The following is a 25,206-nucleotide window of genomic DNA, read 5'->3' as shown; positions in this document are numbered from 1 at the left end:
GTGTCGTATCAGTGATGTCATCAGCGGGTTTTCGAAGGTGGCCACAGGTATCTCAGCCTTGTAACTAATGGTAACTGCTATACTACCATTCCAATAGGTAGGCAATAAAGGTGTATATGAAATGTATTTTATCCAAGTTCCCCGGGATACATTTATCGGCATCACTCTATAGATATGTGTTTAGCTTCTGTTTGCATGATAATTAGGAAGCTGGAATATAATTGTCTCCAAAATGATGAACGCACAGTGATTATGAGTTTTGAAATGTATGGAAGTCAGGAGCAAGCAAAGAGCTAACACAAACTAACAAGGCAGGGTAATATAAATGCATATAACAGGACACATTGCATATATATCCTATGGATAGAACTCTTTTCTTTCTTTCTTTTTTTAATTCTTGCATGAATATATTACTTATATTAAGGTACTTGTGAGGCTGGCAGGACCCCTTGACCCCCGTGTTGACCGGCAAATACACCTGTTGTTACCTCATACGGCCACTAGATGGAGCCACCGACACACGTTTGATCAGCGCTCAGACGGCAAAGTAACCCGAAGAGCGGCAGCATCTGACGACAATAAACCTGAACTATCGTTTGGGCTTCTGCAATATTTTCTGATATTTTTCTAAGAAACACGTTACTCTTCTTCATGTCGTTTGCATTCAGCCACATATCAGCAGGACTCTGACGGTGGAAGCAGCAGCACACCAACGTCCACTCAGAATAATTACACCCCCGTGATCCGCCCTCATTCCCCTCTCGCTCTCCAGAACGGGATTGGGAAGTATACTTCCTCAGCCCTGCGCTGTCTGCTTCAGTGATGATGAGGCGGTGAGGATGCCAAAGCACGACAACATTTGATTCCTCAACTTCTCTGAGTTAGGGTTTTTTTAAACCGATCTGTTGCCATGTTGCGGGTTGTGGTAGAATCGGCTAAAGGGCTGCCGAAAAAGAAACTTGGAAGCCCAGATCCAATTACCTCTGTGATTTTTAAAGGTGAGTCTCATTTCAAAACTCTTTTTGAAAGTTGTTTTCTGTCCTCTGGGGGGAAAACATCACTCGTAGTCTGACATTTGGTCATAATTAAGTATGTAAAGTGTGTCTTGGGCAATGTATTTTGAGTTTGTAGTCACCAGTTTGTCATTTAATCTACTATGACGTCACTTCATGAAGTTAATAACTTTGTGATTTTATTTGGTAGCCCATGCAATAAAAAGTTAGTTTTCTTTTCGTTTTTTCATACTGGCACATAAACTGGAAGCCCAATAGTCCATTTCTGATAAATGAAAACAACATTTCACAGCATTTTGAGATGCAAAGACAGCTGGGGAGGGCCCATGATTGGACCTGTAGCAAACACAGCTGAACCGGAGAGAAAAGACATGTTGGAAATTGCAGGGAAATTGGCCTTCAGCTATACTGAATCAAAATGGCATCAGGTATTGCCTCCATGATGAGGAAACAATCCTGGCAATCAGCCTTAGTTGCTCTCAGCTGTTTTCTTTGTACCCATGTCATCATCATCACCCACAGGTGTGGCAGCGTCTCCCTTTATTTCCTCCTTCTTGCCTGTAAAGACCACTGACACAGCCGTCACTCTCCCCATAAAGCATGCAACGCTAAGACAAATACTGCAATGATTGAACTTTGTCAGGAAAAACATGTGTGTGAAAACATTTTGAGGTGTTTTCTTCTCTATGCGTGTCCCGATCTTGACAAATTGTGTGCCGCACAGTTTGATGATTAATTTTCAAATAACAAAATATTCACAAAAACTCTGGTGTGACTTTCAGATGAGAAGAAGAAGACAAAAGTGATCGACAGTGAGCTGAACCCTGTGTGGAATGAGGTGAAGCTGCAACACACACACACACACACACACACACATGACACAGACATGCTAAGAGACGCAGGACTAATTGATACATTACAAAACACTTTAAACACATCACATGGTAAACATATACTGTGACAACCATCATATGACTGTCAGTATGTATTGACCATGTTAACTGATTAGGTGACTGATGGAGAGTTCAATGGGACTCTTTCTGGCTGAGTTGCGAAGTCAACTTTATCAATATTTACTCGGGAGTCACGTCAATGAAAGGTCCTGCTCTCGGATACAATGTTGCTTATTAAGACAGCAGCAGGAGGAGTACCATATCTCATGGACTGTGTGCCCCTCATCTTGTCTTGCAGGTGCTTGAGTTTGATCTGAAGGGCACTGGGCTGGACTCCAGCTCCTACCTAGACGTGATTGTGAAAGACTATGAAACTATTGGGACAAATAAGTAAGTGCCCCCCCCCCCCCCCCCCCCCAACCCAAGACTGATACCCTGTTAGCTTTGGCTTTTGTGTAACAGGCAGATCCCAGTGGTGAAATAGAAGATGTGTGCCTCAGTCAGCAGTTTAGCCAACAGTAGCTTTTTCTGTTGCATTGACGTCAGTCTCAATCTGAAGTACCTCGGCTGCAAAATAAGGGTGCCAAAGCTCCAGCACCCTCTTGTTTAGTGTACACACCATCATCCACACTGAAACAATAACGCTCCCGGAGAGTAAGTTACTCTTGTAACTCTTTGAGTTATGCAGCCGGCTGTCTATACCCCCTCACGCCCTGCTTGCCATGCTGAGACTTGCCGGGCTGTGTGGGATGACTGATCCTGATTGGGCAACGTTGAACCGATGAATAGTTGTTTGTCTTCTTTCCCCCTCGTTCCCTTGCATTTGGGTGGCACCGTCGCTGAGGACAGGGGAGATGTTAAAGGGAAATACCATAGTTGGCATTTCCTTGCCAAGTATAATTGTAGTGTTGTAATTTCAGTACGTACAGCTTGTACCAGCTGATGTAATGGTCTGTGAGGAGAGGCGCTTCGAAGTTGCTTCAAACTGGCTCCATGTTGCTTCCACATGAAGCCAGGATCACATATGGGACCAATCTAGAGAAACCGATCTAGAGAAACCACAGGGAATGTTTCCTTGACATCACTAATTACTGTGATCAAAGTCTCGTCTATCGCAGAAAAACCGAAGCAGATTAAAATGATTCTGCCTTTATAATTCATGTCTAACAGACACTATGTGCTATATTTCTATCTCGTACATGTTCCCTCAGTGCATGGGACAGTCATAAATGAGGGGTGGAGCTTTCCAAATGTGCCTCTCCAGCACACGGGTTCGTGTTAAATCGAGTCAAGTTTTCCACTGGGCTGGCCTGTCTGACACACTCCCTCAAGATCTACACAGTGGGAGCAAATGACTTCTTTCCTTCTCAAATAGTTTTCCAGCTGCTGTTATGGGTAATCCCTGTTGTCATGGCAACATTGGGGGGGAACCCCAAAACAGCAATCAAACAGTGTCTTCCTAAATAATTCGATTTTTAGAAATAAACCAGAAGTTTGGCAGCATTGTCTTGATCATAAGATTTGAGAATGCAGCGAGTTTCATCACAATCATGTACATGATTTCCATCTGCTCTAACTTAAATATTCTTTTTGGCATAAAAAACAAGAAGTAAAGCCATTTTACTGTCCTTACATGCTTCCTTAAAGTATTTCAGACGGGTTAAAACAAGACCAGTCTACAGCCGGTGCCAGCAGCTCTGTGATGATGAGCAAAATGCAAACGTCGGCATATTAATTTCACCAATGAGAATGAATGAAGTCATTTTGACGTGACAAAGGTCCGAGCAGGATCGAAATGTTGTCGGTCAATTAATTCTGGCGTTGTACGCAGGCGTTGCCTCTTTCTCTGTGAAGCTGCACCTCCATAATGTGCATATAATGAATCCCTCTAACAATGAAAGTGCTGACCTGCTGATGCGTCCGAGGTAATGCGAACTGTGTTGCCATGTTGCATTTAATTACTGCTTAACATGAGTACAGCTGAAGTTGATGGGAATGTTACTCATTTCACAGGAATGCAGTCAATTGAACAATTGAAACTGGTGGCGCCAGAGAATAAGTCGGAGCATCGCTAAAGTTGAGGGAAAAAAATGTATCCTCTGGGGACCATTACTATTTGTAGCGTGTTACACGGCAATCCATCGACTAGTTGTAGGGATGCTCCGATCGATCGGCCGCCGAAGGCCACTTTGGCCTTGATGCGGCAGCGGATTTTGCAGAGAGCAGCATTTTTATTATAAAAGTACCGGTCCGGTTCCACTCCGCTCTCGCTCACACCACAAGTCTGAAGCCCAAGCCCGACCCAGAATCCCACTGTGTCCTACACAGTCATCGACAGTATGTTCAGTCATAAAACGGCTCAATAGCGGGGGGAGATCCCACTGAGCGATAATGAGAGGGACGGCCTATCGATTAAAGTGGACTTGATTGTAAATACAGGACATTGAGAATTATTATTATTCTCCCATCCATTCTGTGACTCGTGATCGGTATCGGCAGATTTATGATTCCTGTGATCAGTGATCGGCCCCCAAAAACGCTGATCGGAGCATCCCTAACTAGTTGTTGAGATTTATCGCTCTGAACCACAAGTCAGCCTCGCAGTAGAGCTCGATGACAGTTCAGACAACGGCGTCCTTAGGATTCATCCTCTGGGAACCACGAATGTCAGTAAAAGATCTCCTGACTATCCCTCCCGTAGTTGAGATATTTCAGTTGAGACTCTAGTGGGGGAATAATCGACACACCCAACTTTGCCTTTCCTTAAACCACCCCGCCAACGGCTAAATATTAATACAGTCAAAAGTATAGAGGCAGTTAATTTTTAACGTGATCTAGTTTCACTGAATAAACCGTCATCTCTTTCTTTGCACCTCCTTTGCATACTTTCTTATCCTGCTTTTTCTTACATTAAAGTTGAGATTCGTTAGAGGGCTACGCCGTAACGCTCTACAATGGGGCTTTAAGTCATCGCATGGTTCGTTTTTTGATAACGCTGACATCATAAGGAAATGGCCACTTAAATATTATCATTACCATTACATATTAACTCGTTCTGCACAGATACACTTGGAATGGTAAAATGTGTGGATGGGAAAATCCAGGGTCAAAGTATTTTTATGATGTTAGCTGAGAGTACTGTTAAAAGACCCACGTCTTTCCAAATATTTCACCTACTTTCACCAACCTTGTTTATGTTAACTGTTGATGACTATGTGATCTCATTGGGGAACTGCCACTACTCATATTCACACCCTAGTTACAGATCTGTGATGGAGATGAAGTTATGACGGAGTGTTAGCTTTTTGAGCTGAAACCCTGCCAAGTAGTCCTGCTCTTGTGGAAGTTATTCCTATCTTTCTCAGATTGGTGGTTATTTTAGGCGATCAGTTATTTGGTCTGGTGTTGATAAGCACTGCTTCCTGTTCCACTATAACTGTACAGTAGAAGGCTGACAAAACTCCACCTGCAGTACATCTGAATCATAACTCCATACACATAATTTCCGTCTGTGGGTGATTGTTTGATTGTGGGAAGTTAATCAGAAGAGGTAGGCTGTTCCCCTGTGACTCAGCGTCACGTTTGTTTTGGTCGTTTCACTGTGTTTGCATGGAAAACAATGGGGGGGGGGGATTGTCAGCCAAAGCATGACCTCCATATTCTGTTCATTCTGTAATTCCCATAACTTTTGAAAGATGTCCAGCGTAGTGTTTGCTGCCACACAGAGTTAATCCCTTCATACACATAAGCAGTGTTGGTCACCCGGTGATGGTGGAGTCTACATACCAGGTTTGTGGAGTCACCGACTCCCCAGATAATCCCCGTGTCAGCCTCCTTCCTGCTGCTGTGCTGCCAAAACAATAACTCTCCATCCTTTCTCCTCCCCAACTATTTGTGACCTACACTGTAACCTAATATGCAGCTGTGTCATTTCATATAGTTTATTTAATTTAAGATTTTATAATCTGCTAATCAATGTACGTATGTATGCTTGTAGTATTTCCTTTGTCCTCAAAGTAGGGAAACAGAGTTTGAGTGTTGGATACATTCCTCCCGTCAGCATTGCTGCCAAAATAGTATAACTTCCACCCAAAGAACGATCGAGTGTACATGATGTACTGCATTCCACTGTTAGATTATTATTATTCCAGCCGAACACACGCCATGTTGCTTATTATAAATGTGTTTGATTCTGCCGAGTCATAATTTAGTAGGATTAAGTTTGTAGTGCCTTTCTTTTGTTATTTAGCCTATCCTCACTGATATAAATGGGCTGGACAAAATAATAGGAACATTTGTCTGTGGGTTTCTAGTGGTTAATTGGCAACATTTTGAGATTTGTTAAATAAATAAATAAATAAAATAAATAATCTTAGATCTAACGCTATGTCGTTGTCATATTTACTCATAGGTGACCGAGCATAAGCAAGCTACACATTAAGCTGTCGTTTTTTGGCTTCATGCCGAGACAAACATGACGATGAACCACGAGCAGCAATGAACCGCTGCTGAGCAATTTTTCAACCGACGCTACATGGAAAGCCGACTCGACTTGTATAACAAGTCCAGGCTTATTTGTAATGGGAGTGTCATGATATAGAGGTATTGACTATAACGGTGATCCCCCCCCAAAAAAAATACAATAAACAAAGATGGATTTGACTGATTGCATGAGAATTTTTTTTTTTTCCAAAATTTCTATTTATATCGAAATATTGTCATCAAATCTGATATTGTGGAACAGACTTTGCCTCATTTAGTTTAATTACATTTTGATGAATATAAACTTTAAAAATTGCTGAACAAAAAAATTATTTCATGGAGAAACTTACATGTTGTAATTAACAATCCATAAGGAATCTTTTTGACTCTGGTATGTTTTTCTTATGAGGAAGTTCCTTTGATTTTCAGCCAACCGGTTGTTATTTTACTAATGGAGAATAATAACAGGTGGCCTAGTTTGAGCGTCCCCTGAATCCTGGTTCTGTTGTTCCTATCTCGTACTCCAATTACATTCAAATAGAAGAGTTAGTCAAGTTCAGGTCTCTAGTCACGTATGATCTCAACACGCGGTGAATCACTGACTGGTAGTTGCGGTGTTGACTATGTGCTGGCTCACGGGGTGCGTTTGTTTGTCTGAGCAGGCAGGGTTTGTTAGCTCTGGGTGGTGACCTGCTATATGTCTCTTTGTGAGTGTGGCGTCACCGAGCGCACATATGGGATTTAATTTCTGTGTTGTCTGTAACCTGATTACTGATATGTCGGCTGACTAGAACGGCAGCCTGACTTTTTTTATTACATTTATTGTTAAATTAAGAAATCTGTCTCACAAAGCAAATGTTTCCAAGTCACATGTTTTAAGAGTAGAAACAAATCTATTTGTATATTTAATGTTTCTCCACCTTTCTCCATTTCCTGCAGATTCCTTGGATCAGCCAAAATCCCTCTGAGAGACCTTGCCTCAGGTCAAATGAGGTCACTGCCATCCAAAAATATTCCTTTGGTCAGTGAAAATGGACAGAATATTGGAGTAAGTTTCGTTCATTGTGAGTTAAAATATAAGCCACAGGTAGGCTCCCTCTGTTTTAAAGAAATGAATGAAATAATAGAGCCAATCCTTTCCTCCCAGGCTACCATCGACCTTGTGGTTGGTTATGATCCTCCAGCCAATGCTGCACCCAACCTCAACGATCCTCAAGCAGGCGACGCCACAGGGGATGCTGGTATGTTTGATACAGTGCAATGAATTCAAGCTTTGTAGCATTACATTTGATTACATGCCAGATCATCTTGTTTTTCTGCTCCCTAGGTGGTGGTGAGGAAGGGGATGAGTCCCAACCAGATGGGGGCCATAGTGGCTCCACAGGGGTCCCCTCGTCCCCGAGCCAGCCCGCTAACCTCCGCCAGCGGCTGGCCAGGTCACAGAATCGACACAGACTAGTCAATAAACCTCAGGACTTCCAGGTCAGATTGTGTGTTTTTTTGCTCAGTAAGTCTTCAGCAGTTATTCCCAGCAGTACGGTTTATTTAAGTTATCTATAAATCTACATTGTATTTAAATAAAATGCTCTTGGTCACAATCGGATGCTTTCATTCTGTAATGAGTTATTTTCATTCATCCACACTGATGCTGTCGTCCATCAGCTTCGTGTCCGCATCATCGAGGCCCGCCAGTTGCCTGGCAACAACATTAAACCAGTGGTGAAGGTTAATGTGTGCGGACAGACCCACAGGACAAGGATCAAGGGGGGAAACAACCCCTTCTTTGATGAGGTACGCTGAGCTCCCTAAAAATTCTATCGGGCCTTTTATTCTATTGGTCTCGCACTTAAAAATGATTTTGCAAGGTTAATGTTGTGCTGGGAGAAGTTTTCCTTTGGTCTTTCTTCATTGAAACGTGCTATGATTATGTTTTTTCACAGATATTCTTCTACAATGTCCACATGCTTCCATCCGATCTGTTTGATAAGCTCATCAGCTTCCGGGTCAGTACACATGTTGATTTTGGGGGATCAGCGCTCTGTCAAAATGTACAAATAACATGTAAACTGTGAATCCTCTGCAGGTGTATAATTCCTATTCTCTGAGGGCCGACAGTCTCATGGGAGAATTCAAGGTACCTGGTCTCAGTTAGTTTGTTGAATTTAAGTAAATGCTATTAATGCCTTTTTGTTAAGAGTCTGGCTGATCGTGTTTTGATTTCTCACACAGCTGGACGTCGGTTATGTGTATGATGAACCAGGTAAGCTCATCACAAACCACAGATTTGTGTGTTTCTGCTGTTAGAATGTGAGAGGGCTAGTCTAATCTTATTTTTAGTTGGTTTGTATATATTTGTTGTTCAGAATGGGTGTTTCTGTAATGTGATAAATGTGGTTAACTTGCTTTTTAATGAATGTTAATAAAAATGTTTTTTATTTTTATTCAATTAGAATGTTAACTTGTGATAATTAATGTGACAGGGAATATTATGTCTAAGCTCAACAACAGGGTGGTTTTAATTCCCCTGTACATTCTGCCTGATGGTGCTGTCAGCATTAACAAGTGACCTTGATGTGGTGTTTCCTGTCGCCAGCCCACTGTGTCATGAGGAAGTGGCTCCTGCTGAACGATCCCGATGACTCCAGCTCGGGGGCCAAAGGCTACCTCAAAGTCAGCCTCTTCGTAGTGGGGGCTGGAGACGAGCCTCCGGTACGCCTGAACGACTCCGGCTCTCGGATGACTTTCACTGGCTGCTTCCTCTTTCCACATGTAAATACGGTGGCCGTGGCTCTGGCTCTCTGGGATGACACTTTTCCCTTTCTTTGTACCTCGCATACTGCAGGTGGAGAAGCGGGAGTCAAATGACGATCACGATGACATAGAGAGTAATCTGCTGCTGCCGGCCGGTGTGACTCTGCGATGGGCCACCCTGTCCCTGAAGGTGTTCAGAGCCGAGGATGTTCCCCAGAGTAAGACGAGCTGTAGTCGTTCTTTTATATTTGTAACAAATGAAACGGTCATTCAAACCACACACACACACACACACACACACACACACACACACACACACACACACACACACACACACACACATTCATTATTTATTATTAAAATTAATTATTTCCCATTTTTCTGACTGCCATAGCTGACAAGGGTATGTTACCAAGCAATTAAATACATGATGATTCATTCATTCATTCTTCTGTTTTCTAATTTTAGTGGATGATGCATTTGTCCAAACCATGAAAGACATTTTTGGAGGAGATGGAAGCAAGAAGAATCTGGTGGATCCGTTCCTAGAGGCTCGCTTTGCTGGCAAAAAGGTTTGACGTTTGGCGTCTATAACGTTGTTGTGTTACCGAAGACGAGCTGACGGCTTGTTTTTCTCTCCAGCTGTGCACTCAGATCATTGAGAAGAATGCAAACCCAGAGTGGAACCAAGTGCTGAACCTCCAAGTAAAGGTAAGAGGATGGAAAGTGTTCTGGCCCAACAGCACTAAAAGGAATGCACAATTTCAGTCTTTTGAACCCGCTTCTTGTGTTTTCTGTAGTTCCCCTCCATGTGTGAGCGTGTCAGACTGACTGTCTTTGATTGGTGAGTCCAACAAGATTACATTTAACCCTGTAAGACCCAGATATAGAAAAAGGCCTTTGATGCAGAAATTAAAGAGTTTTTTTTTTTTTAAATGTTTATGTATGATTTTAGAGAATAATAATAATAATAAATAATAATATTGCAAAATAGACTGGCTTCCTGTCCAGGGTGTACCCTGCCTTCGCCCAATGACAGCTGGGATCGGCTCCAGCCCCCCCGTGACCCTAAATACAGGATAAGCGGTAGAAAATGGATGGATGGATGGAATATTGCAAAATTGGGCTTAGATGGGAGCAGAATTCCTGTATTTGTGCTCACGTTGTCTGAACAACAATTCAGAACAACTAAGGTTTCATCTGCAAGGTTGATTGCTTACTACACTAAAAGATATTTTACTTTCTTGAATCTGATGAATCCAGTCCAATGACTGTTCGAAGGAAACCTTGAGAGGTTGTGTGAGTTCATGACCATAAAGCGGGACTTATAAACAAATGTATGATCCAATAGCCTTGTGAAACTGAACAATAGAACCCAATGACTATGTATATGTGGTAAAAAAACAAAATAAAATATACCAGATTGTTTTTTAGGATGGCTAAAGGTAAAGGGTGTTACAGGGTTAAAGAGGTTGTAGCCTGTGTCATTTTGTGTTCAACATGAGGCAGTGTACTTTCGTTCTTAGGTATTTAGGCTTTAGACTGTGTGTTTCCATGCCCCATCACCAGCCCCTTGAGAATAATATAGCAGCCTATGAGTCAGGCTGTGCAGGCCCCTCCCTTCCCCTCAGTAACATGCCCTGGGATCCTGTTGGCACCGTCCCTCAGTCCATTTTCATTATTGTGTGTTGGTTCTGAGGGAACTAACAGTCTAACAACTCGGGTCCAGGAAGGCAGAAGGGGAAATAAATCCAAGAGGAAGGGTTAGAAAAACTGTGTGTGCCTCAGAAGGTGTTGAAAACCCGCTCGGATCTCTGACCCAGTTTGCATTGTTGAAAGCCTGCAGACGTGAACCAGTAAGAGTCATTGTTTTTAGATAACATGTACTTCCCTCATAGAGATGGTGAGAAAGCAGAGCATAACAATGACCCTACACTGAGATATGCATGTTGTTACAAGTGCAGTGTGTGTGTGTATGCCAGTCTAAAGGGGTCGTGTTTGATTGCAGGGATCGTTTGACAGGAAATGATGCTATTGGCACCACGTACCTGAACTTGGGGAAGATAGCCTCCTCTGGTGGAGAAATAGAAGGTATTCTGAAAACATGAAACATTCTTTAAAAACAATTATTTTTTGCTTGAAATAAAGTGCTTCATAGGTCTGGACCTTTTTTGTAAAATTCAGTGTGGAAAACAAATAGATTTTACATTTGAAAACCATTGTGCCTGTTTGTATTAACTTCTAAATGGTACTTGAATTGTCCTTTTTCTCCCGGAATAGAGGAACATGCAGGAAATGAGGAAATACCGTCATATGAAGGTTCAACTGTGCTCCTTTATTTTGCTCCGTGTCGCATGAGATGTAATGCATAAAGCATGTTGTACGTGCTAATTTGCTAACAATTCTCATTATCTGTGTGCGCATTGCTAATACAGCTGTCCTGTGCTCTATTTTTTCATGTTAGCGTTAGGATTTTGCGTGTTTTGTTGTCGTAATGCCTGCCACTTTCTCACCCACCATTCACCGTTTCCACCGCAATCTGTCCATCACCGCTACCTCACACAAATACTAACATTCAAGCTTTACTCAACTTTGCTTGAGTCTAATCAGAAAGAGGTTAAGTCTATCTCATTGTCTCCACAGCTAACACAGGGCAGTCTGAGGTGGGTTTCCTGCCCGTCTTTGGGCCCTGCTACGTCAACCTGTATGGCAGCCCCAGAGAGTTCACCGGCCTGCCAGACCCCTATGAGGATCTCAATCATGGCAAGGTAGTGAAGACTTGATTTTGGAGAATCGTATCTACAACTGTGGTGTTTCTCCTGCCCTACACTTCTTTTCATTGCCTTTACAGGGAGAAGGGGCGGCGTACAGGGGCAGGGTCCTGGTCGAGCTGTCCACTAAGCTGGAGGGGAAAGCAGACAAAACAGTAGAGACTATCGGCAGCGATGACATCCTGGTGGTGCAGGTATTGTGACTATGTATCCACAGACTGATACCTGACTAGCGTGGTTCAGTTTGACAGCAGTGCAGTTTCACTTGTCCCTCCCTCATGGTAAATGTCCGTTGAATGATGTATTTTCTGCTTCTCTTTCCCTTTCCTGTTTTCTTCCCTACATTAGAAGTACCAGAGGAGGAGGAAGTACAGTCTGTGTGCAGTCTTCCACAGCGCCTCCATGATACAGGAACCAGGAGAGCCAATCCAGTTCGAGGTCAGCATCGGTAACTACGGCAACAAATTGGACACCACCTGCAAACCACTGGCCTCCACCACGCAGTACAGCTGCGCTGTGTTTGATGGTGAGCAAGGAAGCTGTAATGTGATGTGATCTGTTCACGCAATAAAAACGCACTGAAAAAACACATTTTAATTTGTCTTTGAATTTTCCAGGTAACCACTACTATTACCTGCCCTTGGTGGACACGAAGCCAGTGGTTGTGGTTCTCTCATTCTGGGAGGACATCAGCCACCGCCAGGACTCTGTCAACATCATCCTCTACATCACTCACCGCATGGTAATCTGTCATCCACTATAACGTAGAGTTTATGATTTTATTGAACGGTTTGCAGCCATTAAATCCTACTGTGTTGTGCTGACATTGTGTCAGGGATGAGTTTTATGCTCTTAAACCTCACACTATTTTGTTGTTGCAGCAATCAAACCTGGAGTTATTTAAAACTGCCATCTCGGCTAAAGTCTCCGAAAACCAACTTGTGGAGGTGTGGCTGAAGTTACTCAATCAACTGATTGAAGACATAGAAAGGTAAATAGAGAATGTAGTGTTGCTAAAACAAATACAGCAAGATCATTTCTGTTGTCTCCACACTTTTTAGATTGTAGTCAATAAAACGCAACACGAATGGATATCATTTAAGATTGTAATGGTTCATTATTTAAGTTGTGTGTTGTTAAGTCCTATTTTTGTCTCCCTCCACTAGCTTCCCAACACCAGAGCTGGAAGGCCGCTCCAACCTGACTGCTCTGGACATCCAGATCAAGAAGCTGCGAGACAGCGCTTTGGCCAGCATCAAGGACGGAGCCAGACGCATGAGAGAGGAGGCCAGTGAGATCCGTGACACTCTGCAGGAGTTGGAGGCCTGGGCGGACAAACTTAAACTGCTGGCTGAGGAGGTACGTACCACAGCAAGCCTGGAATAAAGGGGGAACTCAAATAATGTTTCCAAGGCAGTATTTTGTTTTTTCCATCCATCATTCTGCATTTGACGATGTGTGTTTGTGCAGCCCCAGAACAGCATGCCTGATGTGATCATCTGGATGTTACGGGGTGAGAAGAGAGTAGCCTATAGTCGCATCCCTGCTCACCAAGTCCTGTACTCCACATACAGCGAGCAGGCCTGCGGTCAGCACTGTGGCAAGACGCAGACTGTCTTTTTACAGGTACGCATGTGCAGTCAAAATAATCAAAGTTTCCGTTTGTATTTTATTAGATTTTGTCTGACTTCTTATCAGCTATGTTTATATTTTCACTCTGGGTAGCCAGGCAGGTACTTTGCTGTTGGACTCAAAGGTACTGTACTGGAAGTAATTTCCCTGAAGTCGTAATGCTCATGTGATGTTTTGGTTTTGTTCACCTCAGTACCCCATGGACAAGAATAAGGGCCTGAAGGTGCCGGTTCAGATCAGAGTCAACATGTGGCTGGGTCTGTCTGCACATGAGAAGAAGTTCAACTCCTTCTCTGAAGGAACCTTCAGCGTGTTTGCTGAGCTGGTACATCACTCAATATAATAGTCATACTGTATCTTACAATGGACATGTTTTAAATGTTTCTTTATGCACAAAGCCAGAAAATATAGAGAGACAGCAGTCAGGTCAGCATCTCTAACTAAACATGTCCTCCTCTGCATCACAGTACGAGAACCAGGCCCAGGTGTTTGGAAAGTGGGGGACCACGGGACTAGTGGGGCGCCACAAATTCTCAGATGTAACGGGCAAACTGAAGCTGAAGCAAGAGTACTTCATGCCGCCAAGAGGATGGGAATGGGATACCGACTGGTTCATTGACCCCGAAAAAGCGTGAGTACAATAGTAGACAACCACTTTCCACACATTCAGAAGATTTGACTGAGACGATCACTTTGTGATTTGTTGTTTTCAGGATTCAGGCTAGTGCTGTTTTATGTGGGCAAAAGTTCCAATGCTGCTTATAGTGGTTGAGTGTGCATTCTTTCCTCTGAACACATGCTATTCTGTGGACTTGAGCAGAGGAAGTGGGCTACGTCTGCTCTCCACTGTTTACATTCCTCTCATGCCTGAGACCATGATTTTAAGACAGAGTACCAGGCTGTGCCAGTGAGCTGGAAGTTATTTACACTTACTTCTTTAAAACTCTACCTCCAAAACACTCTCTGCACTTCAATCCCAAATCCATATGTATAATTATTTGACTTTTGGTGCCAACTTTATCGGCACATTTGAGCACATCTCAAGCACCCTATCTGTGTAAAGACAAAATAAAGTAAAGTCTGAATGAAGTGGAGAAACATGGTCATGAGAGGACAATATCCTCATATTGTTTTCACCTTAAATGTTGTCGCATTATCTGCATATCATAAGCAAACCACTACAATGTATGAAAAGGATAATTTGCATACGCAACAAAAGGAGCACACACTTTGACAGTTGGCTTACTCGCTCACTGTGAAAACTGTGTGTGTGCCAGACTCTTTCCTCTGGCTAATGGAGTAGCCTTTTGAAAATCATACCCACATAATACAGTAAATGCATGTTTTGCTTCATGTTTCAGTCTCTTAACGGAGGCAGATGCAGGACACACTGAATTCATGGACGAGGTGTTCCAAAACGAGACTCGCTTCCCCGGTGGGGAGTGGAAGCCTGCCTCCGAGCCATACACAGATGTGGTGAGAGCTGCATGCAAATAATGTGCTGACTGGCTTTAAATATCACACAAGCACAGTTTATATTTTTCCTGTTCTGTGACACGCAACACAAAACATGCATGACTGCTAGTCCCACTCGTTCTCTTAGTTATTATTTCCTCCATAAGCCGATGATGAATGAGTAATGTTTAACCTTTTCTAACTTGTGCAGCTAACTGAGGTTTTGTGTCGCACAGAATGGAGAGAAGAGCCGTAACCCTGCCGAGTTTGATATGCCGCCGGGTTGGATGTTGGTGGAGAAGTGGTCTGTGGACGTCAACAGAGCAGTGGATGATCAAGGTGCATGTTTCACTTTCCTCCTTGCAAGGTTATTATGATAATAATAATCAGTTCATTAAACTCACCAGGTGAAAACCACTTTGTGCGTCTGTGTTCTGCATCCCACAGGCTGGGAGTATGGAGTCACCATTCCCCCAGATGACAAGCCCCGGTCCTGGGTCCCTGCAGAGAAGGTGTATCACATCCATCGCAGAAGAAGGCTGGTTCGACCTCGCAAGAGAGCTGCACTCCCTGCAGGAGCTGCTGTGGAGGTCAGCGTAGGGCCATGCTGCTGTATATACCGTGGCATTGTTTACATTTTGATGGCATATACTTTTTATTAATATAGGACGCACATTTTTGATTATCTTGTGAAGATTAATAGAGGCTTGTGTCCAGATTTTCATTTTTAAACAGTCTGAACTACTTCTTTTATCATGGCTCACAGAGGCAGGACCAAGGTGACCCTGAGGGCTGGGAATTCTCTTCTCTCATTGGCTGGAAGTTCCACAGGAAGGAGCGTTCATCGGACACTTTCCGTCGACGACGCTGGCGGCGGAAGATGGCACCCGAGGACCGGCTCGGAGCATCTGCCATCTTCCAACTGGAGGGGGCGCTGGTGAGAGAAGACAAGGAAATATTCCGTTTTGAATTGCTTGTTTGGGTCAGGATCTAGTTTAATTTGGCTCAGCTAGTTAGAATGTAACATGCAAGGATTCATCCACATGAGTCGGAGATAACGGCATGAACCGGATCTGAGCATACTGAGTCACCAAATACTTCCAAATATTTACTTGTGTATGAAGCACATCTCCAGTGCCACGGGGAGGGTTTTATTTGCCAGGTGAAAGCTCTGAGATGTCCGCTTCGGTTTTCCTCTGCAGGGTGTCGATACTGATGACAAAGAGAGAGGATCCAAGGCCGATGCTTCCAAGATGTTTGGTGCCAACACGCCCACTGTGTCCTGCTCCTTCGAGAGTGAGTGATGCATATAGCGACACACATTAATGATGCACATATAAACAGAAATACATAAATATAAGAGTATTTGGTGTTTTTTTCTCCACAGGGTCACATATATACCATCTCCGTGTCTACGTCTATCAGGCACAGAACCTGGCATCTATGGACAAAGATAGTTTTTCTGGTAAGATTCTACTTGGTGGTGAAAAATATTATTCAATAATTTGTTTCTAATATCAATATTAAGACTGTAGCCTCATTACAAACATAGCTGTCATGTTATGGTTGTGAACAGACCATGAAACCGCGTATTCTTTTTTTTCCTTTGAAGATCCGTATGCACACGTCTCCTTCCTGCATGTCAGTAAGACAACGGAGAGGCTGCGGGCGACACTGAACCCAACCTGGGACCAAACTCTGATCTTCAATGATGTGGAGATTTATGGAGACCCCCAGAACATCACTCAGTGCCCCCCTGATGTTGTTGTGGAGTTCTACGACAACGACCAAGTGGTACGTAGAGAAAGCATTTGTACAACTAAATATGAGCGGTCTCAGTACTTAATGAGGTACGCTATAATAATGCATCAAACTGTGGATTATTGCAGATAAATGGAATAAAAACAAAGTGACACATATTTCAGTTAAACTTTGGGAAACATGGGGGGAAATTAAATTATTTGAGTGAAAATATCTGAAACAGAAAATGTCCATCTGGTCTTGAGATTTAAGTTTGACTTGTATGGACTGCCTTTGGAAGAATGCATGATGTCATTCTTTTTATATTGTTTTCTTCTTCCTTATAATAATGTAAACCTTTCCTCTGCACTGAAATTGTAATGTTTCTCAGCTAAAGGCATGAATCTATATAATTGTGACATGTTATCCTCCACCCAGGGGAAGGATGAGCTGCTGGGCCGCAGTGTTTTCGCACCACTAGTGAAGTTAAATCCGGGCATGGATCAGACACCCAAACTGTTGTGGTACCCCATCGTCTATAAAGGTCAGAAGGCAGGGAAGGCGCTGCTGGCTGCAGAACTCATTCTCAAAGACAAGGTTTGTCATAAAAGCAACAGAGAAATGCTTACTTTACAGTAGGTCTGTCGTGGTTAGACATTGTGTGAATTAATGTAAAGTTACTGGTGAAAACATCAGCATAATCTATCCTGTCCTCTCTCTGGCTCCGTAGTCGGGCGAGTCGGATCTTCCCCTGGTTCCCTCACAGAGAGCAGAGAACCTCTACATGGTCCCTCAGGGCATCCGGCCTGTGGTGCAGCTCACTGCTGTGGAGGTAACACACAGGAACTCAACACAGCTCCCTCTGAACTGATTTACATGTCGTCTCTACCGTCCCACCACTTTGTGTGTGTCTCTGTGTTCAGATTCTTGCATGGGGCCTGAGGAACATGAAGCCGTACCAGCTGGCCTCGGTGTCTTCACCCAGCCTGGTGGTGGAGTGTGGGGGGCAGAGGGTGGAGACGGCCGTCATCAAGAACATGAAGAGGAGCCCCAACTTCCCCAGCTCTGTCCTGTTCATCAAAGTGGTAATGGCAGGCTTAGAAAAATGTTTCAAGCTATTGAAGAGGGGGACATGTTTGCCAAATTCAATAGGAACACACAACTAAGTACATCTAGAAACTAAAAACAAACAAAAAAAAACCTTCTTGTCTTCTCTCTCCATCCAGCTCCTTCCAAAGGAGGAGATGTACACGCCTCCTATTGTGCTGAAGGTGATCGACCACCGTCCCTTCGGCAGGAAGCCTGTGGTGGGTCAGTGCACCATCACTAGTCTGGAGCAGTTCAGATGTGACCCGTACGTCATCACTGCAGAGGGAGCCATGTCTTCTAAAAGTAAGGATGCAGATAAGAATATTCTTATACAATTAAGACGGAGAGAGCAAACATCCTGGTTCTGCTTTCCACAGTGGCTCTGATGGCTTCTCCTTCCAAACATCTGTCTATTAACATGGAGGAGACGAGACCACTGCTAGAAACGCAGGTAATCTCTCTTTACTTTACTTTACTAACAACGTTATTCCTCCATGTTAATTCTTCTTTCCTCTTGTCACTAAGAAGTGCATAATTTGACTCTCTAGTCAAATTTGACAAACGTGATTACTCTGGCTTACAGTTCATGTACAGCATGTCAGCCGCTGTCAACAAAATGGCTTCCCCTCCCTCCCACTTTGTATGTATGGTCACTTATTATAGCTTTTCTAATTCACAAGGCTGGGCACCAATGACACTGGACGGCTGCGATCACTTAATCCACAGCGCTGCGTGAGCTCGACAACGGCCTCGTAATAACACCACAATGTTATTGATCTACGTGGGAATTGTCACGATTGTACTTCACCTGTCACAAATTGAATGCGCACATTTAATCATTGTTTTACAGCAAGGGTGTAACATGGAAGTAGATTTTGCTGTTGAACCATCACATATTAAACTTGGCAACAGTTAGACATTTTGGGAAATGTGCTGATTTAAATTTCTAGCCAAGAGTTAAAAGAAAATATTGATTCATCTCCGTCTGTATGCTTCATATGAAGCTTAGTATAAAGAAAGGAAACTGTTTTTGTAAAGCTTGCTAATTGAAAAAGTTCAATTCTTTTTGTTTTTACACTTGGTTAATGTGAATCAAACAAACGAGATGTAACTTGTTTAGTAGTGCGCTTTAGAGATGCTGGGAGGTGGATTTTGTTACGTTGGACAGAGACATGTTGGCTCTCTGGCTCTTGTTTCCAGTCTTTATGCTAAGCTAAGCTAACTAGCTGCTGTTGCCAGCTTCATATGTAGCATACGGACATGTGGCTGATATCAATCCTCACATCTAACGCTTGTTAAGAAAGCACAAGTATATTGCATTATTATTATTATTATTTTATACAACATAAATTCAGGTCTCGGTCAAGGGACCGGTGACGTCACTTGATCCCTTGAGGCCTTAATGCAGTTGCACATTCTGCATCTTGTTACACCCTTGCCTTCTGATTTGCTGTCAAATCATCAATCTTTCCTTCACTCTTTCACTTTCTTGTCAGTATTATGTAGCCTCTTGTATGTGATGTGTATATATATATTGTTTTTTTTATATATATTTATGTTGTATGTACTTGTAATGTCTCTTCTCTTTTGTATCACATTATATGTTCTTTCTCCAAAGCATACAGAGAAGGTGAGCGTTAACGAGAGAATATGACCCAGGTTTCAGATTCTTATCCCGAATGCAGAGCGCCATATGTGTCACGGCTAACACTGTGCAATTAAATCTTCAGGAAAAAGAGACCGTCGATTGGTGGAGTAAATTCTACGCTTCAACCGGAGACCAGCAGAAATGCGGCCCTTACCTGAAAAAAGGATACGACACCCTCAAAGTAAGTCGGCTTTAATTTCCCCCCCACACGTTTTAAAGTGTTTGAATTAGAGCCCGACCGTTAAAGGATTTTGAAGGCCGATACCAATACAAATGTTTGATTTAAAAATCCGATATATCGGCCGATATTTTTTAAATTTATTTCAGAAACGCGTAACAAAACATTAACAGATTTCCCCAACATTAGTTATTTGTAGTTATTTATGAGTCTTCACAAAAATATGATAATGCAGTTTAAAAATAAATGTATTGTCACAACGGAACAGAGGAACATCAAAATATATTAAAGTTCTTACAAATAAAATGTATAAAAATACAAACTTAAGATATAAAACTTAAAGTCCTTTGAACAAAAACACAATAACAACAACAACCAAACACAAAGTTACCAGAATTAAAAGACTTGGTAAGCTTCATAAATATAACTTCGAACAAAACTGGAGACAAATTCTATTAAGTTCTATGAGAGTGTTTCGTATTCATTTATCGGCCATTTTAAATGCCGATAAATGCCGATACCGATGGTTTGGAAAATGCCTAATATCGGCCCGCCGATATATCGGTCAGGCTCTAGTTTGAATTGCACGTTGTATGTCTTTTTCGTGATCATCACCAAGTGTTCTAGTTGGCTTGACTGCGATTGCGTGTCCTCAGGTGTATGAATGCGATCTGGAGGACGTCCCAGAGTTCAAAGGGATGACTGATTTCTGCAGCACCTTCAGACTGCTGCGGGGCAAGAATGAAACCGGGGATGATGACCCCTCTGTGGTTGGAGAGCTGAAGGTAGTTTGACACCATTCAGGAAACCTCAGCGCTGATCAGAATCTATCAAAAGTAAAGGTGTAACATTTCCTTAACAAAACAGAAACATTCAAATCTGGTTTCTGTTGTGTCTACTTTTGTCTCTGCAGGGTTCATTCAAGGTGTATCCTCTGCCGGACGACCCGGGTGTTGCTGCCCCTCCACGTCAGTTCAGGGAACTGCCGGAGAGCGGACCTCAGGAGTGTCTGGTCAGGATTTATGTGATCCGGGCCATAGACCTGCAGCCCAAAGACAATAATGGCAGAGTGAGAATGAATTTGTATTGGCAGGAATAAAAGCAGCATATTTTAGTGGCCATGTCGGCACATTCTGCTTGAACGTGTGTTCTCTCTCTCCTTCTCAGTGCGATCCGTACATAAAGATGTCACTGGGAAAGAACACGATTGATGACAGGGACCATTACTTGCCCAACACCACCAACCCTGTGCTTGGAAGGTAAACGCTATGGATGGACACATTAAAGAATATATTGTTGACCAAATCCATTGCCCCTTCTCAAGCACTCCTTTGTGTTTGGTTTAGGATGTTTGAGATGACGTGTTTCCTGCCCCAGGACAAGGACCTGAAAATCTCTGTCTATGACCACGATCTGCTGAGCCGCGACGAGAAGGTCGGCGAGACTGTGATCGACCTGGAGAACCGCTTCTTGTCTAGATATAACTCCTACTGTGGCCTGCCACAAACCTACTGCGTGTAAGGAAATGCCTCCGGGGGGGGGGGGGGGGGGGGACATGTAGGAAATACTCCTAAAAACCTGCAGTCATGATCCTTACTTTCATTCCCGCTTTTGTCTCAGTACTGGTGTCAACAAATGGCGGGACCAGCTGAAGCCATCTGAGATCCTGGAGAACCTGGCTCGTCTAAAAGGCCTCTCCAAACCCAGGACGGAAGACAACGGCACCTCGCTCGTCTTCAATGGCAAAGAATACACGCTGGCCGAGTTTGGTAATGTCAACAATTTTATTTACATATCTGTATCTGTTAGCTCAGGCTAAGCTAGACTGGCTTAATAAGCAGCTTCATCTGAACTCCAGAGCCACCATCACTGTTTATGCTTGTTCCATTAAGAATTGAATGCAAATCAATGTTTTTTCTTTTAAGCTAATGTGATATAAGCAAGGTTTAAAGTAGATATTTAAGACATGGAGACCTTGGCACAGCGCTGCTTTGAGCTAAATGCTAACATCTGCATGTTAACATGCTTACAGTCACAATGCTAAGATGCATGTTGACCATGTTAAGCTGAAGCTGATGAATAAGTCATTAGTTTTGCAGGAATTCTGTCACAAACTAATGTAAGGTACTGGACAAATTCTGATGATGGGGTTGAAAAAAGTCTGAAATTATTTATTCTGAGGGGTACATGACTGTCTTTTCCAAATTTATTGGAAATATAACATCATTGTCTAGATATTTCCATAAAAACATCTTGGTCTGCTAAAGGAAAAATTAGGGGATAACCAAGGTCATTAGGACTCATTCTCTGAGGGCCATGAATGTCCCAAATATCTCAATGTGACATTTTTTTGTCTGGACCAACGGACATTGTCATCCATCTTCACAGCATGGTCATGGTGTGAAACACGGCAGTAAACCAAACACTATTGCCCTTTTATATGATTGTTATAGATATACCGGTATGTCCTGATTCTAATGTCATACAAGCCTCACTGAGCTGTAACATGTCACATCCAGAGAACAACAAGGAAATTCATGACCACATGGGTCCTGCCCGGGAACGCCTCTGCCTGCATGTGCTCAGAAAACAGGGGCTTGTCCCCGAACACGTGGAGACCAGGACCCTTTACAGCACCTTCCAGCCCAACATCTCTCAGGTTGGACGTCCCAGCTCACACACTTTTGTATCCGTCCACCCTGACACACAACTTTATTATATAACGATTATATTGTTTTAATTTAGGGAAGGCTCCAGATGTGGGTGGATGTTTTCCCCAAAAGCATCGGCGCCCCTGGACCTCCCTTCGACATCACGCCACGCAAGCCTAAGAAGTGAGTGCTGTGCCGCTTTTCAGTTCCTCATCGCTGGTCACATTCGATGTCACGGGAGATGACGCTTGCTGTGTTTGAACGTTCAGGAATTTCCTGCGTGTTGTCGTCTGGAACACCACGGACGTGACTTTAGACGAGACCAGCATCACAGGAGACCACATGAGCGACATCTATGTCAAAGGGTATCGTTGAGAAATCAGTCACATCAACTCCAGTTTCTGGATCTCATATGTAACGTTTGACTTTGTTGATTGTGTTGGTGAAATTGATTCGTCACTGAAATAGCTATACTAATGCTGTGTACATGCTTTTTGCTTTGGTTATAATGCTGTTTCAAACCTTTTCTAAAATCCTCTTTGACTTGATTGACATTGATCGGATTTAATTCCTTTTAAATCAAACCTGTTGGGACAGTGAATGCTCACACCTGCTGTTCCTTCTGCCAGCTGGATGCCAGGCATGGAGGAGGACAAGCAGAAGACCGACGTCCACTACAGGTCTCTGGATGGAGATGGCAACTTTAACTGGAGGTTTGTCTTTGACTTTGAGTACCTGCCAGCTGAACAACTCTGCCTCGTGTCCAAGAAGGTGAGGCTGGATTATGACATTTGAAGAATGTACAGATTTTTAAAATAATGCCTGCGTTGTTGAAATGGCAAATCCAAAACATGTTTTCATGAGGTCTTTATTCAACAGGAGCGCTTCTGGAGTCTTGACAAAACCGAGTTCAGGATTCCCCCCAAACTGATTGTCCAGATTTGGGATAACGACAAATTCTCATTAGACGATTACCTTGGTGAGACACTTAATTTAGAGTTAAACAAAGACGCTTGACTCGTTTCAAGTGTTCGACTTCCCTGGAGACCAAAGCCTGATTTTGTTGGTGACATAATACTCTGTGGTCCCAGGCACCCTGGAGCTGGATCTGCGTAACCTGGTTGCTCCTGCGAAGACCCCAGAGAAGTGCTCTCTGGAGATGATGGATGATCTGGAGATGGGAGCGCCACAGAAGAAGGAGAATGCCAAGTCTCTGTTTGCTCAGCAGTCAGTCAGAGGCTGGTGGCCCTGCTCTATTGAACAGGATGGAAAGAGGGTCCTGGGCGTAAGTATGACATGGATGGATGCAATTGACTTGTTCAAACTTGTACTATTGAGCAAAGTTTCAGGTAACTTCCTGCTCTTGCACCTCAGATTTGTTCTTAGTGGTCAGATGGGTTTCCACGTTTTTCCACTTATTTGATCTAAAATCAGAACTTTAAAGGAAAACTGATATTTTCTTTTCTGAGATGGGGTTCCAGCAAATGTTGCATTTCATATTCATTACTCCTAATTAAACGGTTCAAATGTTGCCTGCAGACGTCTGATGAAGAGATTTTGCTCCATTTGAATTTTCCGAGATCCTCACTGTGATCACGTTGGTATGTTTGCTCATTATGTCTGCTCGTCTTGTGCTTCCAGGGAAAAGTAGAGATGACACTGGAGATCGTCGCTGAAACACAAGCAGATGAGAAACCTGCAGGCAAAGGCAGGGACGAACCCAACATGAACCCGAAACTGGACCCTCCCAAGTAAGAAACCACCCTGTGAAACGTGGTTTACATTCTGCAGATTTAATCTCCATTTAATTACTAATAAACAAATAACACTCCGTCTTTCCCATAACCATCAGCCGTCCGGAAACATCCTTCTTTTGGTTCACCAACCCATGCAAGACCATGAAGTTCATCGTGTGGAGGAGGTTCAGGTGCCTCTTCATCGGACTCATCTTCCTTACCATACTGCTGCTCTTCCTCGCCATCCTGTTGTACTCTCTACCGGTAAGGACAGACTTAAGGGATCTGAGAACGTTCCAGATACACACAGATTTTGGGGGGCAGGTGATGACGTAAAGTTGGGAAGCTGTGTGCTTCATGAAAGTCAGATTGTTCTCTTGTGTTTTCCAGAACTACATCTCAATGAAGATCGTGAAACCACTACAGTAACCTGACAATAGAGGAGCGTCTGGACCGGACAGTTCATAATGCCTCCAGGTTGATTCCACTAACTGGCACAGCTACTGTCGAACCATCTCATTATCTGTTTTCCTTTCTCTTTTTTTTACTGCCTTAAGTATTTTATAAAGGTTTAAATGGGACAGGGCGCTTGCACGATTGCACTATATTATCATATTTTACCATGAACACTTTATCTACACCGCTAAACTGTGACAGACTTGTGAGCAATACAGAGATTTGTTTCTAAGCCACTGCTTTTATCACACTGAGGGATGAGAGACTAGAACCCTCCGTACATTGAAACGCAGTCAAATACAACCGTCCTGTAATCAACTCATGTTTGTTTGTTGGTGACGGTATATGCACAGGAGATTCAGCTCTTTGGGGATATTTGAGCATTTAGTGATTGTGATGAATTGGATGGATTGTGATGAATTGGATGGCACATTATTGTACGGTGTTTCTACCATTTTTTGGCATAACTGCATGTAAATTAGGCAATTAACAATAAATAATAAATATATAATTACTATTAAAGTTTCACCAAAGTAGTTTATTCCAGGACTGTTGCATTACAATGTACAAGGGTTTCTATTTCTCTGGTCACTCAAAAGTAATCCTGCCAAAAACAATTATATACGTGTATATTACATTTAAGGTCTTTTAAATTAAATGTATGAAAACATGATTCAACTGGTGTTTGTGTCTGTTATCAGGAGAGAGGAT

The 25,206-nt window shown here is 43.0% G+C and overlaps 1 protein-coding gene across 1 annotated transcript; it reads left to right on the top strand.

The window, feature by feature from the left end:
• The first annotated feature begins 817 nt into the window (after window positions 1-817).
• On the top strand, window positions 818-25,168 carry LOC311032566 (myoferlin-like). Its single transcript, XM_084039448.1, has 53 exons — window positions 818-998; window positions 1,796-1,851; window positions 2,205-2,296; window positions 7,328-7,436; window positions 7,536-7,629; window positions 7,716-7,870; window positions 8,051-8,179; window positions 8,329-8,391; window positions 8,472-8,522; window positions 8,618-8,648; window positions 8,982-9,097; window positions 9,231-9,357; window positions 9,608-9,711; window positions 9,782-9,850; window positions 9,940-9,983; window positions 11,148-11,230; window positions 11,420-11,458; window positions 11,783-11,907; window positions 11,991-12,104; window positions 12,259-12,436; window positions 12,528-12,652; window positions 12,792-12,901; window positions 13,077-13,269; window positions 13,381-13,536; window positions 13,736-13,867; window positions 14,010-14,173; window positions 14,904-15,018; window positions 15,234-15,336; window positions 15,445-15,587; window positions 15,764-15,934; window positions 16,200-16,293; window positions 16,385-16,462; window positions 16,610-16,791; window positions 17,176-17,334; window positions 17,468-17,569; window positions 17,661-17,822; window positions 17,964-18,129; window positions 18,204-18,277; window positions 19,557-19,655; window positions 20,309-20,437; window positions 20,566-20,721; window positions 20,820-20,911; window positions 20,999-21,169; window positions 21,273-21,421; window positions 22,172-22,311; window positions 22,398-22,486; window positions 22,573-22,668; window positions 22,933-23,074; window positions 23,183-23,282; window positions 23,395-23,588; window positions 23,945-24,054; window positions 24,156-24,303; window positions 24,430-25,168. Exons 1-53 carry the CDS (start codon window positions 911-913, stop codon window positions 24,466-24,468), a joined length of 6,150 nt encoding a protein of 2,049 aa, XP_083895574.1. The 5' UTR covers window positions 818-910; the 3' UTR covers window positions 24,469-25,168.
• The last annotated feature ends 38 nt before the right edge of the window (window positions 25,169-25,206 follow it).

This window comes from Eutrigla gurnardus, assembly GCF_963514095.1.
Source record: "Eutrigla gurnardus genome assembly, chromosome: 22".
Lineage (NCBI taxonomy): Eukaryota > Metazoa > Chordata > Actinopteri > Perciformes > Triglidae > Eutrigla > Eutrigla gurnardus.
Note: the sequence above shows the minus strand (reverse complement) of the source record. Positions and strands in the feature narration are given on the sequence as shown.

Excerpts from the sequence above, each read along its gene's own strand:
- LOC311032566 (XM_084039448.1), top strand. The coding sequence starts at position 911 with ATGTTGCGGGTTGTGGTAGAATCGGCTAAAGGGCTGCCGAAAAAGAAA. Across the intron at positions 8,180-8,328 it reads ACAACCCCTTCTTTGATGAG|ATATTCTTCTACAATGTCCA; the intron begins GTACGCTGAGCT and ends GTTTTTTCACAG. Across the intron at positions 22,669-22,932 it reads AGCGACATCTATGTCAAAGG|CTGGATGCCAGGCATGGAGG; the intron begins GTATCGTTGAGA and ends TCCTTCTGCCAG.